Source organism: Loxodonta africana, chromosome 11, assembly GCF_030014295.1.
Source record: "Loxodonta africana isolate mLoxAfr1 chromosome 11, mLoxAfr1.hap2, whole genome shotgun sequence".
NCBI classification, from domain to species: domain Eukaryota; kingdom Metazoa; phylum Chordata; class Mammalia; order Proboscidea; family Elephantidae; genus Loxodonta; species Loxodonta africana.
The window spans coordinates 23939153-23959822 of NC_087352.1; the positions used below are offsets into that span (position 1 = coordinate 23939153).

The following is a 20670-nucleotide window of genomic DNA, read 5'->3' on the forward strand; positions in this document are numbered from 1 at the left end:
GCATGGAAACTACGAAACTCATCCAGTTAATAGATGGTGGACTCTGTCCTATAGGGTCGCTATGAGTCGGAATCAACTCGGCGGCACTGGGTTTTCGTAGTAGAGCAATGGAGATGTTGAGAAATTGTCAGGTTATGGATAAGACTTGAAGATGTGATTGGGAGCATGAGTTGGGGAATAAGACCAAGTTTTTTTTTTTTTTTTAACCCTCTGAGAATTGTAGAAGATATGCATACGGTGTGCCTTTTGAAAGAAACACCCTTTAAGAATGGAAAATTGACAGCTTCGAGCATTGTGCTCTTTAAAAGAATTATGTATGTGAGATCAAATTGACAACAGCAACTCGAAAGTTTGGATGGAAATCTTAGGAAACAGTGAGGTTAAGATAATGGTGGTGGCATAATTTTGGAAAAAGGTAGTGAGAATGGTAGCACAACTTGAAGAATGTAATCAATGTCACTGAATTTTACAGGTAGAAACTGTTGAAATGGTGTATACTTTCACCAAATTAAAAAAATTTTTTAAACAAACAACAACAACAACAAAAAAATGGAAGACTGTTCCATGCTACAACATGAAAGAAGCTCAAAAACATTATGCTGAGTGAAAGAAGGTAGATGCAAAAGTCCAAATATTGTATGATTTCCTTTATATAAAATGTCCAGAAAAGGCAAATCTATATATATAAAGTAGATCAGTGGTTGCCTGGAGCTGAGAGTGGGAATAGGAAGTGGCTACAAATGGACACAAGAGATCTTTTTTGGGTTAACAGAAATAGGCTAAGCTAAAATTAGATTGTGGTGATGATTGCACAACTCTTTAAAGTTTCTTAAAAGCATTGAATTAGACACTTAAAATGGGTGAACTTTAAGGTACATAAATTATACCTCAATAAAACTATCAACAACAACAAAAGAATGGGACACAACTTTTAGTCAATAATGACCTCTCTAGCTAAATTTGAATGAAATATTTTACCCTGTAGTCACTTCTAACCCATTGATGACTAGGAAGATAAAAATTCCTTCCATTACTAAGAGAATTATTACTTTTCTCTCTATTGAGATATTTCAAATAATCTGGTTGCTTCAAATACTAGTGAATGTATATAAATCATAGAACAAAGGCTGGCATGTAGCATCAATCCGAAAAAAAAAAAAAAAAACCTGTTGCCATCAAGGCAATTTCGACTCATAGCAGCCCTATAGGACAGAGCAGAACTGCCACATAGGCTTTCCCAGGAGCGGCTGGTGGATTCGAACTGCCGACCTTTTGATTAGTAGCTGAGCTCTTTACCACTGTGCCACCAGGACTCCATAGCATCAACAACCGTCTTTAAATTGCATCTGTTGATATAAAGGATTTAGCAGCAAGATTTTTCACAAAGATCCGTGTACTTAGTTCATTAAGAATAAGAAAATCTGAACATTTGACAGTGGTATAAGGAGAGTCATTTCGAAGTGTTCTTCCTACAACAGTGGTATAATTTGGTCAAGTAATTTCTGTGAGTTTTTTTGTTGTTGTTGTTACTGTTCGCTTGTTTGTTTTTTGAAACCCCAACAAGACATAATGCTTTACTCATGGTATTAAGGTTTTTTTTCTTAGTGTATATGTCCTGTGGTAGACAGAGAAATGCCCTCCTATAAAAACGTTCACATCCTAACCACTGAATTCTGTGAATAAAAATACGGTACCTTATATGGGAAAGAGGACTTGCAAGATGTGATTCAGTTAAGGGCCTTGAGAAGGGGAGATAATCCTGGATTATCCAAGCGGGCCCAATGTACTAAGTTTCTTTAGAAGATGGAGGCAGGAATGCCAGACTCAGAAAGAGATGTGAAGATGCTTCTTTTTTGACTTTCAAGTTGGAAGAAGGTACTATGAGCCAAGGAATGCAGGTGGCCGCCAGAAGCTGGAAAAGGTAAGAAATGGATTCTCTCCTACATCCTGTAGGAGGAGCACAGCCCTGCCAACACCTTGATTTTAGCCTAGTAAGACCCATGTCAAGGGCCTTGGTGGCACAGTGGTTAAGTGCTTGGCTGCTAATTGCGAGGTCTTCAACTTGAACCCACAACCTGCTCCGCATGAAGATGTGGCAGTCAGTTTCTGAAAAGATTACAGCCTACGAAACCCTATGGGGCAGCTCTACTCTGTCCTATAGGATCATTATGAGAATCAACCTGAAGGCAATGGGTTTGAGCAGGTTTTTAAGACCCATGTCAGACTTCTAATTTCAGAACTGTAGGATGTTAAGTTTGTATTGTTTTAAGCCCCTAAACCAAAACCAAACCTGTTGCTGTTGAGTCAATTCCAACTCATAGCAACCCTATAGGACAGAGTAGAACTGTCCCATAGGGTTTCCAAGGAGCAGTTGGTGAACTCGAACTGCCAACCTTTTGGTTAGCAGATGAGCTCTTAACCACAGCGCCACCAGGGCTCCTAAGTTTATGGTAATTTGTTACAGCAGCAATGTTGTTGTTGCTAGTTGCCGTCGAGTCAACTCCGACTCATGGTGACCCCATGTGTGCAGAGTAGAACTTTGCTCCATAGGGTTTTCAAGGCTGTGACCTTTCAGAAGAATATCATCAGGCCTGTATTCCAAAGCACCTCTGGGTGGGTTTGAACCGTCCACCTTTTGGCAAGCAGTCAAGTGCTTGACTTTTTACATCACCCAGTGAGTCCCCTATAGCAGCAACAGAGAACAAACACATTCTCCAGATCTTCCCCTGCCCTACCACTTTCCCTCCCTTTAGAATTGCCATCAGGGCTTGTGAAGGTTGAAGAGAAAAGGTTTGGTCAGCATCCCCTCACCTGTGACCACGAGCACCAGGGGGTCACTGGGATGTGACCACAAGTATGGAAATGAACTGGAAAAACTGTAGCACCGGTAGGTCCCACTGTGGGCAGCAGTCACAGTGATGATGGGGAATTCGGCCTGGTACCACCTCTCAGGGCTCTTGGAGGGCCCAGGGTCTCCTTCCTTGTACAGAGCAAAGCGGTCAAAGCCAAATTGGGTCCGACACCATAGGGTCACATCCCCTCCTTGGGACACTGATGAGCTGGGCAAGGCTGACAGTGAGGGCTTGGAGAAACCTCCTAGAATAGAATTCTGATGTTAAAGGGAAGTGTCCAGTGTCTTGGCTGTGGAGGTGTGTGGGTCCCCCCACCTTCTTAAGAGCTGGGGAACTTTCTGGCTGTATCCTGTTATGGGATGAATTGTGTCCCCCCCAAAATATGTTGAAGTTCTAAGCCCTATACCCGTGAGCGTGACCTTGTTTGAAAATGTTGTTAGTTGCTGTCAACCCAATTCCAACTCATGGTGACCCTATATGTGCAGAGAAGAACTGTTCCATAGGGTTTTCAAGGCTGTGACCTTTCAGGAGCAGATTGCCAGGTCTGTCTTCCAAGGCACCTTTGGGTTTGAACTGCCAACCTCTTTGGTGTGTGTGTGTGTGCACTTTAGGTGAAAGTTTACAGCTCAAGTTAGTTTCTCATACAAAAATTTATACACACATTGTTATGTGACCCTAGTTGCTATCCCTGTAATGTGACCGAACATTCCTCCTTTCCACCCGAGATTTCCCATGTCCATTCAACCAGTTTCTATCCCTTTCTGCCTTCTTATCTCTCCTCTGGACAGGAGCTGCCCATTTAATCTCATGTACCTACTGGAACTGAGAAGCACACTCTTCTTCAGTGCCATTTTATGTCTTACAGTACAGTCTATTCTGAACTGCCAGCCTTTTGGGTTATAGTCAAGTGCTTAACCATTTGTACCACCCAGAAACTCCTTGTTTGGAAATAGGGTCTATGAAGATGTTATCTGTTCACATGAGGTCATACTGGAGTTGGGTGGGTCCTAATCCATTGGGATTGTTGTCCTTATAAAAGAGGAGAAGAGACACAGAGACATAGAGGGAAGGTGCCATATGACAATAGACTTATGCTGCAGCTGCAAACCAAGGAAAGCCTGGGGCTACCAAAAGCTGAAAGAGACAAGGAAGGATCTTCCCCTAGAGCCTTCTGAGAGAACTTGGTCCTGCAGACATTCTGAATCTGTACTTCTAGCCTCCAGAACTGTGAGAGAATAAATTGTTTTTGTTTAAAGACATCCACTTTGTGGTACTTTGTTATAGCAGCCCCAGGAAGCTAGGTACAGGTGGTAAGAGAAATATTCATTGAGAAGGTAGCATTTGAGTTAGTCCCCCAAGGAAGTAGGCAGGCTGGAATGTTCTAGAAGCAGCAAGGAGGCCAGTGTGGCTAGAGTGGATGATGGAGAGGCAGTGTGGTAGGAGATGAGAGCTGGGAGGTGGCACACATGGGGTCTGGTGGATCATTGTAAGGCCAGGGCCCTGATTAGAGTGAGATAAGTGAGGCACTTGCCTTGAGCACAAAATTTAAGGGAATGCCCCAAAACACAGTAATTAAGGTAAGTATTTTAAAGCAATTTTTTAAGTTGAAAATTAATGCAAACAAATTCACAATGAACAAAATATCAAAATTTTAAATAAAGACAGGGTTTGTGTTACTTAGGACACAATGCTTTATTCATGGTATTAAGAATTTTTTTAGTATATATCCCCTCTGGCAGACAAAAAGAGGGCTCCTCCGAAGATGTTCACATTCTAATCACCAAACTCTAATCCTACCATGTTATACCAAGCCTGCTGAACCCTGAGGCAAAAAAAAAAAAAAAAAACATAGGCCCCTCTATTCGTGTTGTTATGTTGCTGTTTTTTAATGGTTAATTTTTCCCACTATATTTAACACAGTGGAAAAAAAAATTGAAAAGTAGGCATATTAAAACTCACACCATTATTTTAAGTTTAAATATTCTATTTATACATATACAGACACACAGTTTATTATAGTGTTACTGTCCCGGCTTTAATGGAAACAAACTAATCAACAATATTTTAAAAATCTATTTCTGGAAAATAATTAACCATTTTTAAAACACATGAAAATTATGGATAGAAGGTATACATTGTTCATTTTGCCTCAGGCTCTGATATGGTTGGGCACGGTCCTGTCTGATACTGTCTTTATTTAAAATTGTGGTATTTTGTTCACATTGAAAAGGTCACATAGTATATGATTCTATGTGTATGAAATATCCAGAATAGATAAATCAATAGAGATAGGAAGCAGATTGGTGGATGTCAGGGGCTGGGGGGAGGGAAGATTGGGGAGTGGCAGCTAATGGGTATGGGTCTCGTTAAAACTAAACCCATTGCCATCGTGTTGATTCTAACTCATAGCAACCCTATAGGACAGAGTAGAACTGTCCCATAGAGTTTCCAAGGAGCGTCTGGTGGATTTAGCAGCAGTAGCTCTTAACCACCATGCCACCAGAGTTTCCTGAGGCCTCCTTAGGGGTGATGAAAATGTTTTGAAACTAGATAGAGGTAGTGATTGCATAACCTTGTGAATGTACTAAGTAACACTGAATTGTTCCATTTAAAATGTTTACTTTTATGTTATGTGAATTTCACTTCAATAAATATCAACTATCTTGTATTAAATATCAACTATCTTGATTACTAAGTTTTTTGGCAGAATGCTTCTTAGAAGTGAGGATGGCAAGATTTGAGCTTGCTTACTATGGATGTATCATCAGGAAAGACCAATCACTAGAAAAGAAAATGATGTCTCTCTGGTAAAGTAGTTGTTGATTGTTGCCATCGAGTTGGCTATGACTCATGGCAACCTTATGGGTAACAACAAAACACTGCCTTGTCCTGTGCCATCCTCACAATCGTTGCTATATTTGAGCTAGTCGTTGCAGCCAGAGTGTCAATCCATCTCATTGAGGGTCTCCCTCTTTACCAAACACGATGGTCAGCAAAAATGAGGGAAACCCTCAATGAGATGGATTGACACAAAAGCCGTAACAATGGACTCAAACATACCAACAATTCATGAAGATGGCGTAGGACTGGGCAATGTTTCGTTCCCTTAAACATAAGGTTGCCATGAGTCAGAGCTGACTGGATGGCAACTAACAACAACAACACATTTTTTTGGTGCCCCCTTAAATTTTGCACCCAAGGCAAGTCCCTCTTTTGCCTCTCCCTAACCCCAGCCCTGTGGGGCTTTAGATTTACCATCACCTACATCCCCATTTTCACCCTCTTGGAGCCCAGAGCTGACCACTGTGTAGTACTGAGGCTACATGTGCAGCTTCACCCACCCCCAGTTACCAATAGCAACCAGATCCAACAGGTCACTGGATGGAGACCACACAGTCCCGTTCTGATAGGTGCAGCGGTACTGTCCAGCGAAACTCTCCCTCATGACCGGAATGGAAAGGACTGCCCGATCCTCATACTTCCCAGATGACAGTTTTTCCAGCCGGTACAAGTCTACGCCTGGAGGCCCCCGGCATTGGACGATCACCGACTTCCCCAGAGGTACCAGGGCACTGGGGGAGGCCTGGAGGGAGGGCTTGGGGAGAGGGGCTGGAAGGGAAGCAGAGCTAGAAGTCAGGGCCCTCCCAGACTCTTGCTTCCGAACAGACTCCCCTCCTGGGGCCCTGAAACACCCTCCCACACTCTCTCTGGCTGAACCCAGAGGAAGGCTCTGGGGACTTAGGGAGGACTCACCCTTCTGCGCTTGTATCACCTTCCCCAGGCACAGCCCTAAGGAAAGAATAAAGAATGTTGAAATTGTAAATGTTCTGTTACATATATATGCTTACCACAATTTAAAAAAATGTTGTTAATTAAAAAAAAAGAAAACTGGTGCCCCATCAACACTTCCTATTTGTCAGACATGGTGATGTGGCATTTGCGTATATTATCCCTCTTTTGTCATAATTATTTTTTAAAAGTCCTACATACACATAATTTAAGTGAAAGAAGCCAGATACAAAAGGCCCCATGTCGTATGATTCCATTTATAAAGAATAGCCAGAGCTGGTAAATCCATACAGACCTAGATTAGTGGTCACCTAGGAAATGGTAAGGTCACTAGGTGGTGCAAACAGTTTGTGCTACACTACTAACCTAAAGGCTGGCGGTTCCAACTGTAATAGATGAACCGTGATAGAATGGAAGAAAAACGTGGAACAGAAACTCAAATTAAAAAAAAAAAAAGACCTACTGGATTGGTTGAGACCAGAGGGCTCCTGGAGACTATTGCCCTGAGATAAGATTCAAACCTTGAACCGAAAGTAACCCCTTGTAGCTAAATAACAAATTGGCTCAAAAAATAATGAATATCACCTGTAAGTACTGTGCTGTTTTAAAAATCATCTATGTCAGACCAAACCGCCAACAATTATTTTACAACAAAGAGGAGAATGTAAGAGAGCAGGGAAACTAGATTAATGGAAATGGAACAACCAAAAAGAAATAATGAGAACACATTGTGAAGAATGTAACCAATGTCATTGAACAACTTGTATAGAAATTGTTGAATGGGAACCTAAACTGCTGTGTAAACCTTCACAGAAAACACAATAAAATATTACTTAAAAAAAAAAAAAAATTACAGCCAAGAAAACCCTATGGAGCAGTTCTACTCTGGGGTCTACTCATGGGGTCACCATAAGTCAGAATTGACTGGAAGGCAACTAACAACAGTAGGGGATGCGAAGGAAGGGGAAAGGGGAGTGATTGTGTAATGGGTGTGAAGTTTCCTTTGGTGGTGATGAAAATGTTCCGGAACTAGATAGTATAGTGGTGATGGTTGCATGACATTGCGAATGTCCTAAATGTCATTAATGGTGAATTTTATATTATGCGTATTTTACTACATTAAAAAAAAAACAACTCAAATAGGGGTTCCTTGACCCACCCTGCCCAACTTCCTTCTGTGCCCCTCCTCTGATGCACACACTTTTGACGATTTTAGATATTCCTTCTGGCATTTTTATATCTCCATACCAAAAACCAAACCAAATCCATAGCCGTCTAGTCAATTTTGACACACGGAGACCCTAAAGGACAGAGTAGAACTGCCTTATAAGGTTTCCAATGAGTGGCTGGTGGATTTGAACTGCAAACCTTTTGGTTAACAGTTGAGCTCTTTAACCACTGCACCACCAGGGCCCCTATGTTTCCATAGTTCTACAAAAAATATGTGTGGATACATCCATTTGTTAATTTATTCATTTCAGACATTGTTTATGGACTTCCCCGAGTGGAGCTGATGATTCAGTCTTTACACTGCCATTCTCTCTTTTCATCCTTTCATTTTCCTAATATACAAAATAGACAATAGCATATTGTGTGTTGTTGTAATTTTCTTTACTTCTTTTTTAAATTGTGGTACCAGGGTGAAAATATACATAAATAACAAAACATATGCTATCTCAACAATTTCTACATGTACAATTCAGTAACACTGATTACCTTCTTCGAATTGTGCCACCATTCTCACTATCCTTTTCCAAATCATTCAACCACCATTAACATAAACTCAGTGTATCCTAATCGAAAACTCCTTCTTCCCCCTCCATCCCTTTCCTGGTAACCACTAATAATCTTCGGTTTCTATATATTGGTTTACTTCACATAAGTAAGATCATACAGTGTCCTTTTGCAACTGATTTATTTTTCTCAGCATGATGTTTTCAAGGTTCATCTATGTTGTGGTATGCATCGGTATTATTGCATGTGTAATAAATATGTCGTTTTTGTCTGCAATCAAGTTGATTTCAAATCACAGTGAACTTGTAGGGCAGAGTAGAACTGAATCTTAGTGTTTCCTAAACTGTAATCTTTATGGGGAAACTCTGGTGGCATAGTGGTTAGGAGCTACAGCTGCTAACCAAATCCACCAAGTGCTCCTTGGAAACCCTGTGGGGCAGTTCTGCTCTGTCCTATAGGGTCGCTATGAGTCAGAATCAACTTAAAGGTAAAAGGTAATCTTTACAGGAGGAGCAGATCACCAGATCTTTTCTTCCAAGCAGCCACTGGTGGGTTCGAACCACTGACTTTTCGGTTGGAAGCCAAGTGCCTAACCATTGTGCCATCATTGGGCCCCAAAATTTATAAAGAAAATATATGGTCAGGTCAGTGGAAAGTAAATACTTTTCAGTAGCCTATATGGTCACAAAAAGTACGCCAATAAAGACAGCGAAATCTACCCTCAACTGATCATAAATGAACTGAGAAAATCCCCCAATGACCACAGGAAGTCAATTATCAGACCTAACTCTGCTGCGCAATTTAAAAAATAATAACAATAACTTCCTCTTTGAAGAGTGGCAGAATGGATAAAAACACAATCTGCCCATACGCTGCTTACAAGAGACAAACCTTAGACTTAAAGACACAAGCAAAGTAAAACTCAAAGGGTGGAAGAAATACGTCATGCAAACAACAATCAAAAAAAGAGCAGAAGTGGAAATATTAATTTGGGACAAAACAGACTTTAAAGTTAAATCCACCACTAAAGGATAAGGAAGAACACTGTATAATGATTAAAGGGTCAGTATACCAGGAGGATATAACCATAAAAAATATTTATGTATGCAATGAGAGGGCTTCAAGATACACAAAACAGACTTTAACAGCATTGAAAATTAGGTCACAAAGCAAGACTTAACAGGATCCAAAGCATCAAAATGTTACAAAGCATCTTCTCTGACCCTAAAGCCATAGAAGTAGAAATCGATACCAGAAAAAGCAGGGAAAAGAAATCAAACACATGGAAACTGAGCAACACCTTGCTCAAAAACTACTGAGTTATAGAAGAAATCAAGAAATTCATAGAATGCAATGAGAAAGAAAACACTTCCTACCAGAACCTATGGGACACAGCTAAAGCAGTGCTTAGAGGTCAATTTATAGCAATAAAGGCACACACCCAAAAAGAAGAAAGGGCCAAAATCAAAGAACTATCTCTACAACTTCAACACATAGAAAGAGAAAAACAAAAGAAACCCTCAGGCACCAGAAGAAAGCAAATAATGAAAATTAAAGCAGAATTAAATGAAATAAAGAACAGAAAAACAATTGAAAGAGTTAACAAGACCAAAAGCTTGTTCTTTGAAAAGATCAACAAAATCGATAAACCACTGGCCAAAGAAAAACAGGAGAAGAAGTAAATAACCCAAATAAGAAATGAAATGGCTGATATCACAACAGACCCAACTGAAATTAAAAGAATCATATCAGATTACTATGAAAAATTGTACTCTAACAAATTTGAAAACCTAGAGGAAACGGAAAAATTTCTAGAAACACACTACCTACCTAAACTAACACAGAGGTAGAACAACTAAATAAACCCATAACAAAAGAAGAAATTGAAAAGGTAATTTAAAAATTCCCAACAAAAAAAAAGCCCTGGTCCTGATGCCTTTACTGGAGAATTCTACCAAACTTCCAGAGAAGAGTTAACACCACTATTGCTAAACATACTTCATAGCATAGAAAAGGATGGAACACTCCCAAAATCATTCTATGAAGCCAGCATATCTCTGATACCAAAACCAGGTAAAGACACCACAAAAAAAGAAAATTACCGACCTATATCCCTCATGAACTTAGATGCAAAAATTCTCAACAAAATTCTAGCCAATAGAATTCAACAACATATCAAAAAAATAAGTCACCATGACCAAGTGGGATTCATACCAGTTATGCAGGGATGGTTTAACATTAGAAAAACAATCAATGTAATCCATCATATAAATAAAACAAAAGACAAGAACCGCATGATATTATCAATTGATGCAGAAAGCCTTTGACAAAGCCCAACACGCATTTGTGATAAAAACTCTCAGCAAAATACGAATAGAAGGGAAATGCCTTAACATAATAAAGGTCATCTAAAAAAAAAAATTTTTTTTTTTTTTAATACAAAGCCAACAGCCAACATCATCCTAAATGGAGAGAGTCTGAAAGCATTCCCCTTGAGAACAGGAACCAGACAAGAATGCCCTTTATCACTGCTCTTATTCAACAATGTGCTGGAGGTCCTAGTCAGAGCCATTAAAAACCAAAACCAAACCCAGTGCCATCGAGTCGATTCCAACTCGTAGCGACCCTATAGGACAGAGTAGTACTGCCCGATAGAGTTTCCAAGCAGCGCCTAGCAGATTTAAACTGCCGACCCTTTCATTAGCAGCTGTAGCACTTAACCACTATGCCACCAGGGTTTCCAGTCAGAGCAATTTTGTTAGATAAATAAAGGGTATCCAGATTGGTAAGGAAGAAGTAAAAGTATCTCTATTTGCAGATGACATGATCTTATACAAAGAAAACCCTAAAGAACCCACAAGAAAACTACTGAAACTAATAGAAGACTTCAGCAGAGTATCAAGGTACAAGATAAACATACAAAAATCAGTTGGATTCATCTACACCAACAAAGAGAATTTCAAAAAGGAAATCACTAAAAAAAATACCATTTACAATAGCCCACATGAAGATAAAATACTTAGGAATAAATCTTACCAGAGATGTAAAAGACTTATACAAAGAAAACTACAAGACACTACTGCAAGAAACCAAAAGAGACCTACATAAGTGGAAAAACATACCTTGCTCATGGATGGGAAGACTCAACATTGTGAAAATGTCTATTCTACCCAAAGCAATCTATAGATACAATGCAATCCTGATCCAAATTCCAATGGCATTTTTTAATGAGATGAAGAAACAAATCACCAACTTCATATGGAAAGGGGAGAGGCCCCAGAGAAGTAAAGCATTACTGAAAAAGAAGAACAAAGTGGGAGGCCTCACACTACCTGTTTTTAGAACTTACACCGCCACAGTAGTCAAAACAGCCTGGTATTGGTACAACAACAGATACATAGCCCAAAGGAACAGAATTGAGAATCCAGACATAAATCCATCCACATACAAGCAGCTGATATTTGACAGAGGTCCAAAGTCTGTTAAATGGGGAAAAGACAGTCTGTTTAACAAATGGTGCTGGCATAACTGGATATCCACCTGCAAAAAAATGAAACAAGGCCCATACCTAACACCATCCACAAAAACTAACTGAAAATGGATCAAAGACCTAAATATAAAATCTAAAATGATAAAGATCATGGAAGAAAAAATAGGGACAACACTAGGAGCCCTAATACATGGCATAAACAGTATACAAAACATTACTAACAATGCACAAACACCAGAAGGAAATTAGATAACTGGGAGCTCCTAAAAATCAAACACTTATGCTCATCTAAAGACTTCACCAAAAGAGTAAAAAGATTACCTACAGACTCAGAAAAAGTTTTTGTCTATGACAAATCTGATCAGCATCTCATCTCTAAAATCTATATGATACTGCAAAAACTCAACAACAAAAAGACAAATAACCCAATTTAAAAATGGGCAAAGGATATGAACAGTCACTTCAACAAAGACAATCTGGGCAGCTGACAGATACGTGAGGAAATGCTCACGATCATTAGCCATTAGAGAAATGCAAAGCAAAACTACCTTGAGATACCATCTCACCCCAACAAGGCTGGCATTAATCCAAAAAACACAAAATAATAAATGTTGGAGAGGTTGTGGAGAGACTGGAACACTTATACACTGCTGGTGGGAATGTAAAATGGTACCACTTTGGAAATTGATTTGGTGCTTCATTAAAAAGCTAGAAATAGAACTACCATATGATCCAGCAATACTATTCCTTGGAATATATCCTAGAGAAATAAGAGCCGTGACACAAATAGATATATGCACACATCCGCGTTCATTGCAGCACTGTTTACAATAGCAAAAAGATGGAAGCAACGAAGGGGCCCATCAACAGATGAATCGATAAATAAATTATGGTATGTTCACGTAATGAAATACAACGCAACAATTAAGAACAATGATGCATCCGTGAAACATCTCATAACATGGAGGAATCTGGAAGGCATTATGCTGAGTGAAATTAATCAGTTGCAAAAGGACAAATATTGTATGAGACCACTATTATAAGAACTGAAGAAAAAGTTTATATTATATATTGAAGAAAATATTCTTTGATGGTTATGAGGATGAGGACAGAGGGAGAGGGGTATTCACTAATTAGATAGTAAAACCCACCCAGTGCCATCGAGTCAATTCCGACTCATAGCGACCCTATAGGACGGAGTAGAACTGCCCCATTGAGTTTCCAAGGAGCGCCTGGTGGATTCGAATTGCCGACCTTTTGGTTAGGGTTTCCGATTAGATAGTAGACAAGTAATACTATTTGTCTACTAATTAGATAGTAGACAAGTAATATTTTAGGTGAAGGGAAAGACAGCACACAATACAAGTGAGGTCAGCACAACTGGACCAAACCAAAAGTTAAGAAGTTTCCTGAATACAACCAAATGCTTCCAAGGCCAGAGTAGCAGGGACGGGGGTCTGGGAACTACGGTTTCAGAGGACATCTAGGTCAATTGGCATAACAAAATATATTAAGAAAACATTCTGTATGCTACTTTGGTGAGTGGCATCTGGGGTCTTAAATGCTAGCAAGCGGCCATCTAAGATGCCATCAATTGGTCTCAATCCACCTGGAGCAAGGAAGAATGAAGAACACCAAAGACGTAGGTAAATATGAGCCCAAGAGACAGAAAGCTACCACTGATGACTGCCCTGACAGGGAACACAACAGAGAATCCCTGATCGAGCAGGAGAACAGTGGGATGCAGACCTCAAATTCTCATAAAAAGACTAGACTTAATGGTCTGACTGATATTGGAGGGACCCCGGACCCTCCATTAGCCCAAGTCTGGAACCATTCTCAAAGCCAACTCTTCAGACAGGGATTGGACTGGACTGTAGGACAGAAAATGATACTGGTGAGGAGTGAACTTCTTGGCTCAAGTAGACATGTAAGACTATGTGGGCAGCTTCTGCCTGGAGGTGAGATGAGAAGGCAGAGGAGGACAGGAGCTGGTTGAATGGACACGGGCAATACAGGGTAGAGAGGAGGAATGTGCCATCACATTAGGGGGAGAGTAGCTAAAAAAGTTACATAAACCAAAAAACTCATTGCCATCGAGTCGATTCCAACTCATAGCGCCCCTATAGGACAGAGTAGAGCTGCCCCGTAGAGTTTCCAAGGAGCACCTGGTGGATTCGAACTGCTGATCTTTTGGTTAGCAGCCATAGCACTTAACCACTACGTCACCAGGGTTTCCAGGGTTACATAGCAAGGTGTATATAAGTTTTTTGTATGAGAGACTGACTTGAATTGTAAACTTTCAATTAAAACACAATTTAAACAAAAAAAAAACTTCCTCTTTGAGAAGGGGGCTTTGTCCAGGATGAGGTCTCTTGCATTATATCATAAGTCAAGATATCTCAGGGTGTGTTACTCACAGGTTTCCTACTGTTTTATACTTTTTTTGTTAAATCAATATTCTGTGATTACATTGTTATGACTATGCAAATATCGTTCACATCTGAGCATTATAACGCTGTGCTTATATATTTTTCCTATGTGTTTTCCCTGGAATCAATAGGAGCCCTGGTGGCACTTGGTTAAGAGTTTGGCTGCTAACCAAAAGGTCAGCAGTTCAAATCCACCAGCCACTCCTTGGAAACCCTATGGAGTTTTACTGTCTGCTCTCTCCTGAAGAGTTGGTATGAGTCAGAATCAACTCGACGGCAACGGGTGTGTTTTTTTTGTTTTAATTGATGAATGCCTGGTTTATTTCCATCTGTATAGTTTTCCTTTGTGGTTTTTTTTTAGTTTTCCTTGAACTTATTGTTAATTCTTTCCACAATTTTCAATAGCTTTTCCACGAAATTGTGGAAGCTAAGACATCTTTTTTGCCTTTCTCCTGAGTTGATAGTATTTTCTATTTCAATCTTACTAGAATTGTCAAATTTTGCAAATAAAAATGCCAGCTTTCCAGTTAATTTTTATTTCAGATAAACAACAACAATTTTTAGTATAAATATGTCCCATGAAATAGTTGGGATATACTTACACAAAAAATTATTTGTTGTTTATCTGAAATTAAAATTTAACTGAATCCTCTGTGGATATGTGGTAACCCTAATTTTTGCACACAGAGACACACACACATGAAGATAAAGATTATTATCATTCTATTATAAACCTAACAATTCTCATGCAACCCTCTAAAAAAAACATGACTGGAAATAACCCAAGAGCCATTTTGAACACTTTCTGCATATGGACTCTGAATCCTCGTCATAATTTATTGGGTCACCCAAAGCCAGTGCCGTCGAGTCGATTCTGACTCATAGTATCTACTGGGTAGGTACCATTATTAGTACCATTTTCTATACCAAGCTATTAAAACACCGAAAGCATTAGTATCTTGTCCAACATCCTGCAGTTGGAAGGAGCTCAATTCAAACATGGGCAGCATATTTTAGCGGTAAAGAACATGGATTTGGTACCAAAATTTCTTAGTTTGAATCCAATCCCTAGCTGTGTGGCCTTGAACAAGTTACTTACTTTACCCTTCTTGGCCTCAGTTTCCTCATGTGTGAAATGGGGATAATAGACCCTACCTCACAGGGCTGTCATGGGGATTAAATGCATTAGTATCTGTTAAGAAAAAAAAAAAAAAAAGAAGAATACGTGACCCATCATCCAACACCAAAACCAAACCCCGTGCCATCGAGTTGACTCTGACTCATGACAACCGTATGTGTCACAGACAGAGTACAGCTGCTCCACAGGGTTCTCTTGGTTGTATTCTCTATGGAAGCAGATCACCAGGACTTTCTTCCATGGAGTCACTCCGTGGGTTCGAACCACCAACCTTTATGTTAGCAGCCAATCACAAACCACTTGCACTACCCAGGCTTCTTGGCCCATGCATAGTAAGCTCGTGTTGACTGATTAATTGATTGATCGATTAATTAGAGTCTGCCCTATTAACTCCAGTGACACAACTGCTTCCTTCCTGCTTAGCCTGCTGGAACCCTATCCCTTCAGCAGTAAAGTTCTTCTGAAAACATAAACAACGTCTACAACACACCTGGCACAAAGCCTGATAAAGATCAGGCAGTAAAAAATACATCCAATCCCTCCTTGTGACAGATTATTATTTGCTCCCTTGCTATTATAAGGAACATTGGCAAATTAAACCTACAGTCTAGCCCTGATCTCATAGTCATATGCATACATACATACATATATATCTATAAAAGCAACCATGGTATAATGGAATAACATTGCAGCCCAAACAAGGAGACCTGTGTTCGTTTCCTGACTCAACCATGAATAAACTAATATAATTTAGACAAAACACATAATCTCCCTGGATCCAAGTTTTCCCACCCAACCAATGAAGGGGCTCTCATAGGTCCCCTTTTGTCCTGGAATTTTAGGAGTCTTCATCTGGTGGCCCTGTGCCTATCCCCTCCGCTTCTCCCAGATCCACCCTGAGGACTCACCAAGGCAGAAGAGGGCGGACAGGAATGGAGACATGGTTCCTCAGTCCCGTCCTGAGTTCTGTGGCCCCAGGAAGGAGGTGGTGGGGGCCTAGAGCAGAGACAGGATGTGTTGAAGATGAAGGATATGCTCCTCCCTCCCCTCCATCAGCCCTGGCTTTTCCTAGTTCAGGCTAATCAAGCTGGACCATTTCCTCGGTAGAATGACTCGCACACAAGCCCGAAGGAGTCTCACTTAACTCCTTTCACCAGCCTGGAGTCACACCATTCATTTCTCATTGAGAGACATTGCCCATGTTCTGATATTTCCATAAACTCCCTGACATCACCTATTCTTCTAGAGGAGCAAAACCAGTGAGACATGTATGTGCGTGTGTGTGTGTGTGTGTGTGTGTGTGTATACAGAGAGAGATTTACTTCAAGGGATTGGCTCATGCAACTGTGGGGCTGGCAGGTCCAAAATCCATAGGTCAGGTGACAGGCCAGAGATTTCTGCAGGCTTATATCCCACAATCCATAAATCAGGCAATGCAAAGAGTACATGGTTCAAAAAGAGAGAGCAAGCTCTGCCAGAATATCCATTTATATACCAGAGGCAGGCCACACTGCCAAGGAAACTCCCCTTTCAACTGACTGGTTTGTCACATCAAATCACCTCATGGAAGATGATTACATTATGTTGCATTACACCGCACCACACCACACCACACCACACCACACCACACCACACCACACCACACCACACCACACCACACCACACCACACCACACCACACCACACCACACCACACCACACCACATTACATTGTATTATGTTACATTACGGAACAGCAACCAGCCCAGTATCTGGCCAAACCACTGAGAATCATAACCTAGCAAAGTTGACACACAAAATTGACTGTCACACCCTCCCTAAGCCACTGACTAATTCAACAAACATATTTGAATACCTACTTCCTTTCAAATATTGTGGAATGCCCTTGACATTAGCCATATTATCAATTCCAAATGCTTTTAACTGCATATAATGAAAAAATAGTAACAATTATTAGACAATTCATTCTGTTTTTCTCACAAAATAGAATGTAATGAAGGCATTGGTGTGGTGGCCCAATGATGGCAGAGTTGGGTTCTCTGTCATCCTCTTGGCTTTCTCCTCAACATCACAAGCTGGATGCCTAGACCCAGGCATTGTATCCATGTTCAAAGTAGGAAGATGGGGCAGAGGCTTATGCTAACCACATCTGTCCCCTTTATTATGAATACAAAATCTTTCCCAGAATTCACCCAGCAGGTGACCACTTAGAACTCACCAAAACCAACCTTACGGCCATACCTAGCTGCAAGAAATTCTGGGATTGTTGATTGGCTCGGAAGAAACTTAAAGTGTTGCTCCTCTAAGCTAATTCACACTCTAATGGCAAAGAAGAATACTGAAGAGATAATGAATGGTGCCAGACGCAGCAGTGAGAAAGACACAGGGTCCCTGCCCTCGTGAGTCTTCTATCCTAAGCAAAATTCAATTTAACAAATGAGGAATTAAAATACAAGGAATTTTTTTTTTTTTGTACTTTAGATGAAGGTTTACAGAACAAACTATCTTCTAGTTATACATTTAGTACACATATTGTTTTATGACATTGGTTGCCAATCCCACAACATGTCAACACTCTCCCTTCTTGACCTTGGGTTCTCTATTACCAGCTTTCCTGTCCCCTCCTGCCTTCTTGTCCTTGCCCCTGGGCTTGTGTGCCCTTTAGTCTCGTTTTGTTTTATGGGGCTAATCTTTGGCTGAAGGGTGAACTTCAGGAGTGACTTCATTACTGAGCTAAAAGAGTGTCTGGGAGCGATACTCTCAGGATTTCTCCAGTCTTTGTCAGACCAGTAAGTCTGGTCTTTTTTTGTGAGTTAGAATTTTGTTCTACATTTTTCTCCAGCTCTGTCCGGGACCCTCTATTGTTATCCCTGTCAAAGCAGTCAGTGATGGTAGCCAGGCACCATCTAGTTGTACTGGACTCAGTCTGGTGGAGGCCATGGTAGTTGTGGTCCATTAGTCCTTTGGATGAATCTTTCCCTTTGTATATTTAGTTTTCTTTATTCTCCCTTGCTCCCAAAGGGGTGAGACGAGTGGAGTATCCTAGGTGGCCACTCACAGGCTTTTAAGGCCCCAGATGCTACTCAACAAGGTAGAATGTAGAACATGTTCTTTATAAACTGTGTTACGCCAATTGAGCTAGATGTTCCCTGAGACCATGGTCCCCGCAGCTCTCAGCGCAGAAATTCAGTCCCTCAGGGAGCTTGGATGTGTTTATGGAGCTTCCATGACCTTGCCTTGGGCAAGTTGTACTGGCTTCCCCAGTATTGTCTGCCGTCTTACCCTTCACCAAAGTTACCTATTATCTATTGTCTGTTTAGTGTTTTTCCATCCCCACCCCTCCCCTACCTCGTAACCATCAAATGTTTCTTTTTGTGTGTAAAGCTTTTCATAAGTTTTTACAGCAGAGGTCTCATATAATATTTGTCCTTTTATGACTTATTTATTGACTTATTTCGCTCAGCATAATCCCTCCAGATTCATTCAGGTTATGCGATGCTTCGAAGATGCATCATTGTTCTTTATTTTTGCATAACACTCTATGTGTGTATGTACCACGGTTTGATTATCCATTCATCTGTTGATGGACATCTAGGTCGTTTCCATCTTTTTCTGGTATTGTGAACAATGCTGCAATGAACATGGGTGTGCATATGTCTATTTGTGTGATGACTCTTATTTCTCTAGGATATATTCCTAGGAGTGGGATTGCTGGATCATATGGTATTTCTAGCTTTCTAAGGAAGCACCATACGGTTTTCCAAAATGCTTGTATCATTTTGCATTCCCACCAACAGTGCATAAGAGTTCCAACCTCCCCACAGCCTCTCTAACATTTGTTATTTTCTGGTTTTTTGATTTGTGCCAGTAATGCCAGGGTGAGATGGTATCTCATTGTGGTTTTGATTCGCATTTCTCTAATGGCTAGTTATTGTGAGCATTTCCTCGTGTGTCTATTAGCCACCTGAATGTCTTCTTTGGTGAAGTGTCTGTTCATTTCCTTTACCCAATTTTTTAACTGGATTATTTGTATTTTAGTTGTAGAGGTGTTGGACTTTTCTGTAGATTTTAGAGATTAGACCTTTGTCTGATTTGTAATAGCCAAAATTTTTTTCCCAGTCTGTAGGTTCTCTTTTTACTCTTTTGGTGAAGTCTTTCGATGAGCATAAGTGTTTAATTTTTAGAAGATCCCAGTTATCTAGCTTATCTTTTGGAGCGTGTGTGTTGTTGGTTATGGTTTGTAGCCTGTTAATGCCGAATACACAGAAATTTTGATAAGCGCCTTGAGGGAAAAGAGCAAGGTGCTGAGATGCAATATTATCTTGTGTACATATTCATGGGCTTGTGGATGGCAGAAGAAGGATTTGAACCCAGATTAAACCCATTCATTGCAGAACCTGAACTCTTATCTAATATGCCATTTCACCAAGTGTCAATCATCTTTCCCTCCCCAGTATTAACTACATTACTATCCCACCTCATTTATTTCTATCAACCAACACACATGCATAAAAAAAATCTACCCCTTCCCTGCCAAAACTACTTCTCCCTGTTCTAACATTAGCTTTCTTCTCCAATTTCTTTCATCAAAACTTATTGAAAGAGTTATTTTTCATATGTACTCCAGTTCTTCTCTCATACACATCTCTTTTTCATTATGTTCTGTTTATTTTAATTGCACAATTAAGAAGAGAATATCATCAAAACTGGAGGAAAATCATCAATTCCTCTTCACATACCCTCTGCACCATCTCTCTCTCCAAGAGCAATTCCTTGTTGTCAGATTGGTTTGAACTTTTTTATATGGTGTGTGCGTGTGTGTGTGTGTGTGTGTAGAGGGAGAAAGGGCATGTGAAAGTGAGGGAAGGAAAGAGAGAATTTCATTTTGTTTTGCAATATAGTGACTTCACGAAGAGCCCTTCCTCTTTCACTCTTCACTATTCTGAAGGATTCAGCTCTCAGCAGGTCCTAGAACTTTGGAGTAAAATACCAACAGCAACCAATATGACTCTTATTTCTTCTTGACTTCTTGTATCTGGTGCCAGATGGCACCTCTTTTTTTTATAGTTTATTTTATTTGTTGTCATTGTTGAGAATATACACAGCAGAACATGTACCATCTCAACAACTTCTACAAATACAATTCAGCAATATTGATTACATTCTTCAAGTTGTGCAACCATTCTCATCCTCCTTTTCCAAATTGTTCTTTCTCCATTAACATGGACTCACTGCC

At 40.2% G+C, this 20670-nt stretch overlaps 1 protein-coding gene across 1 annotated transcript in view; it reads right to left on the reverse strand.

Annotated features, from left to right (window-relative positions):
• Positions 1 to 20670, reverse strand: part of GP6 (glycoprotein VI platelet) — a 42300-nt gene that overhangs the window by 11081 nt on the left and 10549 nt on the right. The window contains exons 10-12 of the mRNA XM_064293188.1: positions 6606 to 6641; positions 6204 to 6461; positions 2812 to 3096 (exon numbers count right to left, since the gene is read on the reverse strand). Coding sequence (XP_064149258.1) covers positions 2812 to 3096; positions 6204 to 6461; positions 6606 to 6641 — 579 coding nt within the window. The remainder of the gene's footprint in view (positions 1 to 2811; positions 3097 to 6203; positions 6462 to 6605; positions 6642 to 20670) is intronic.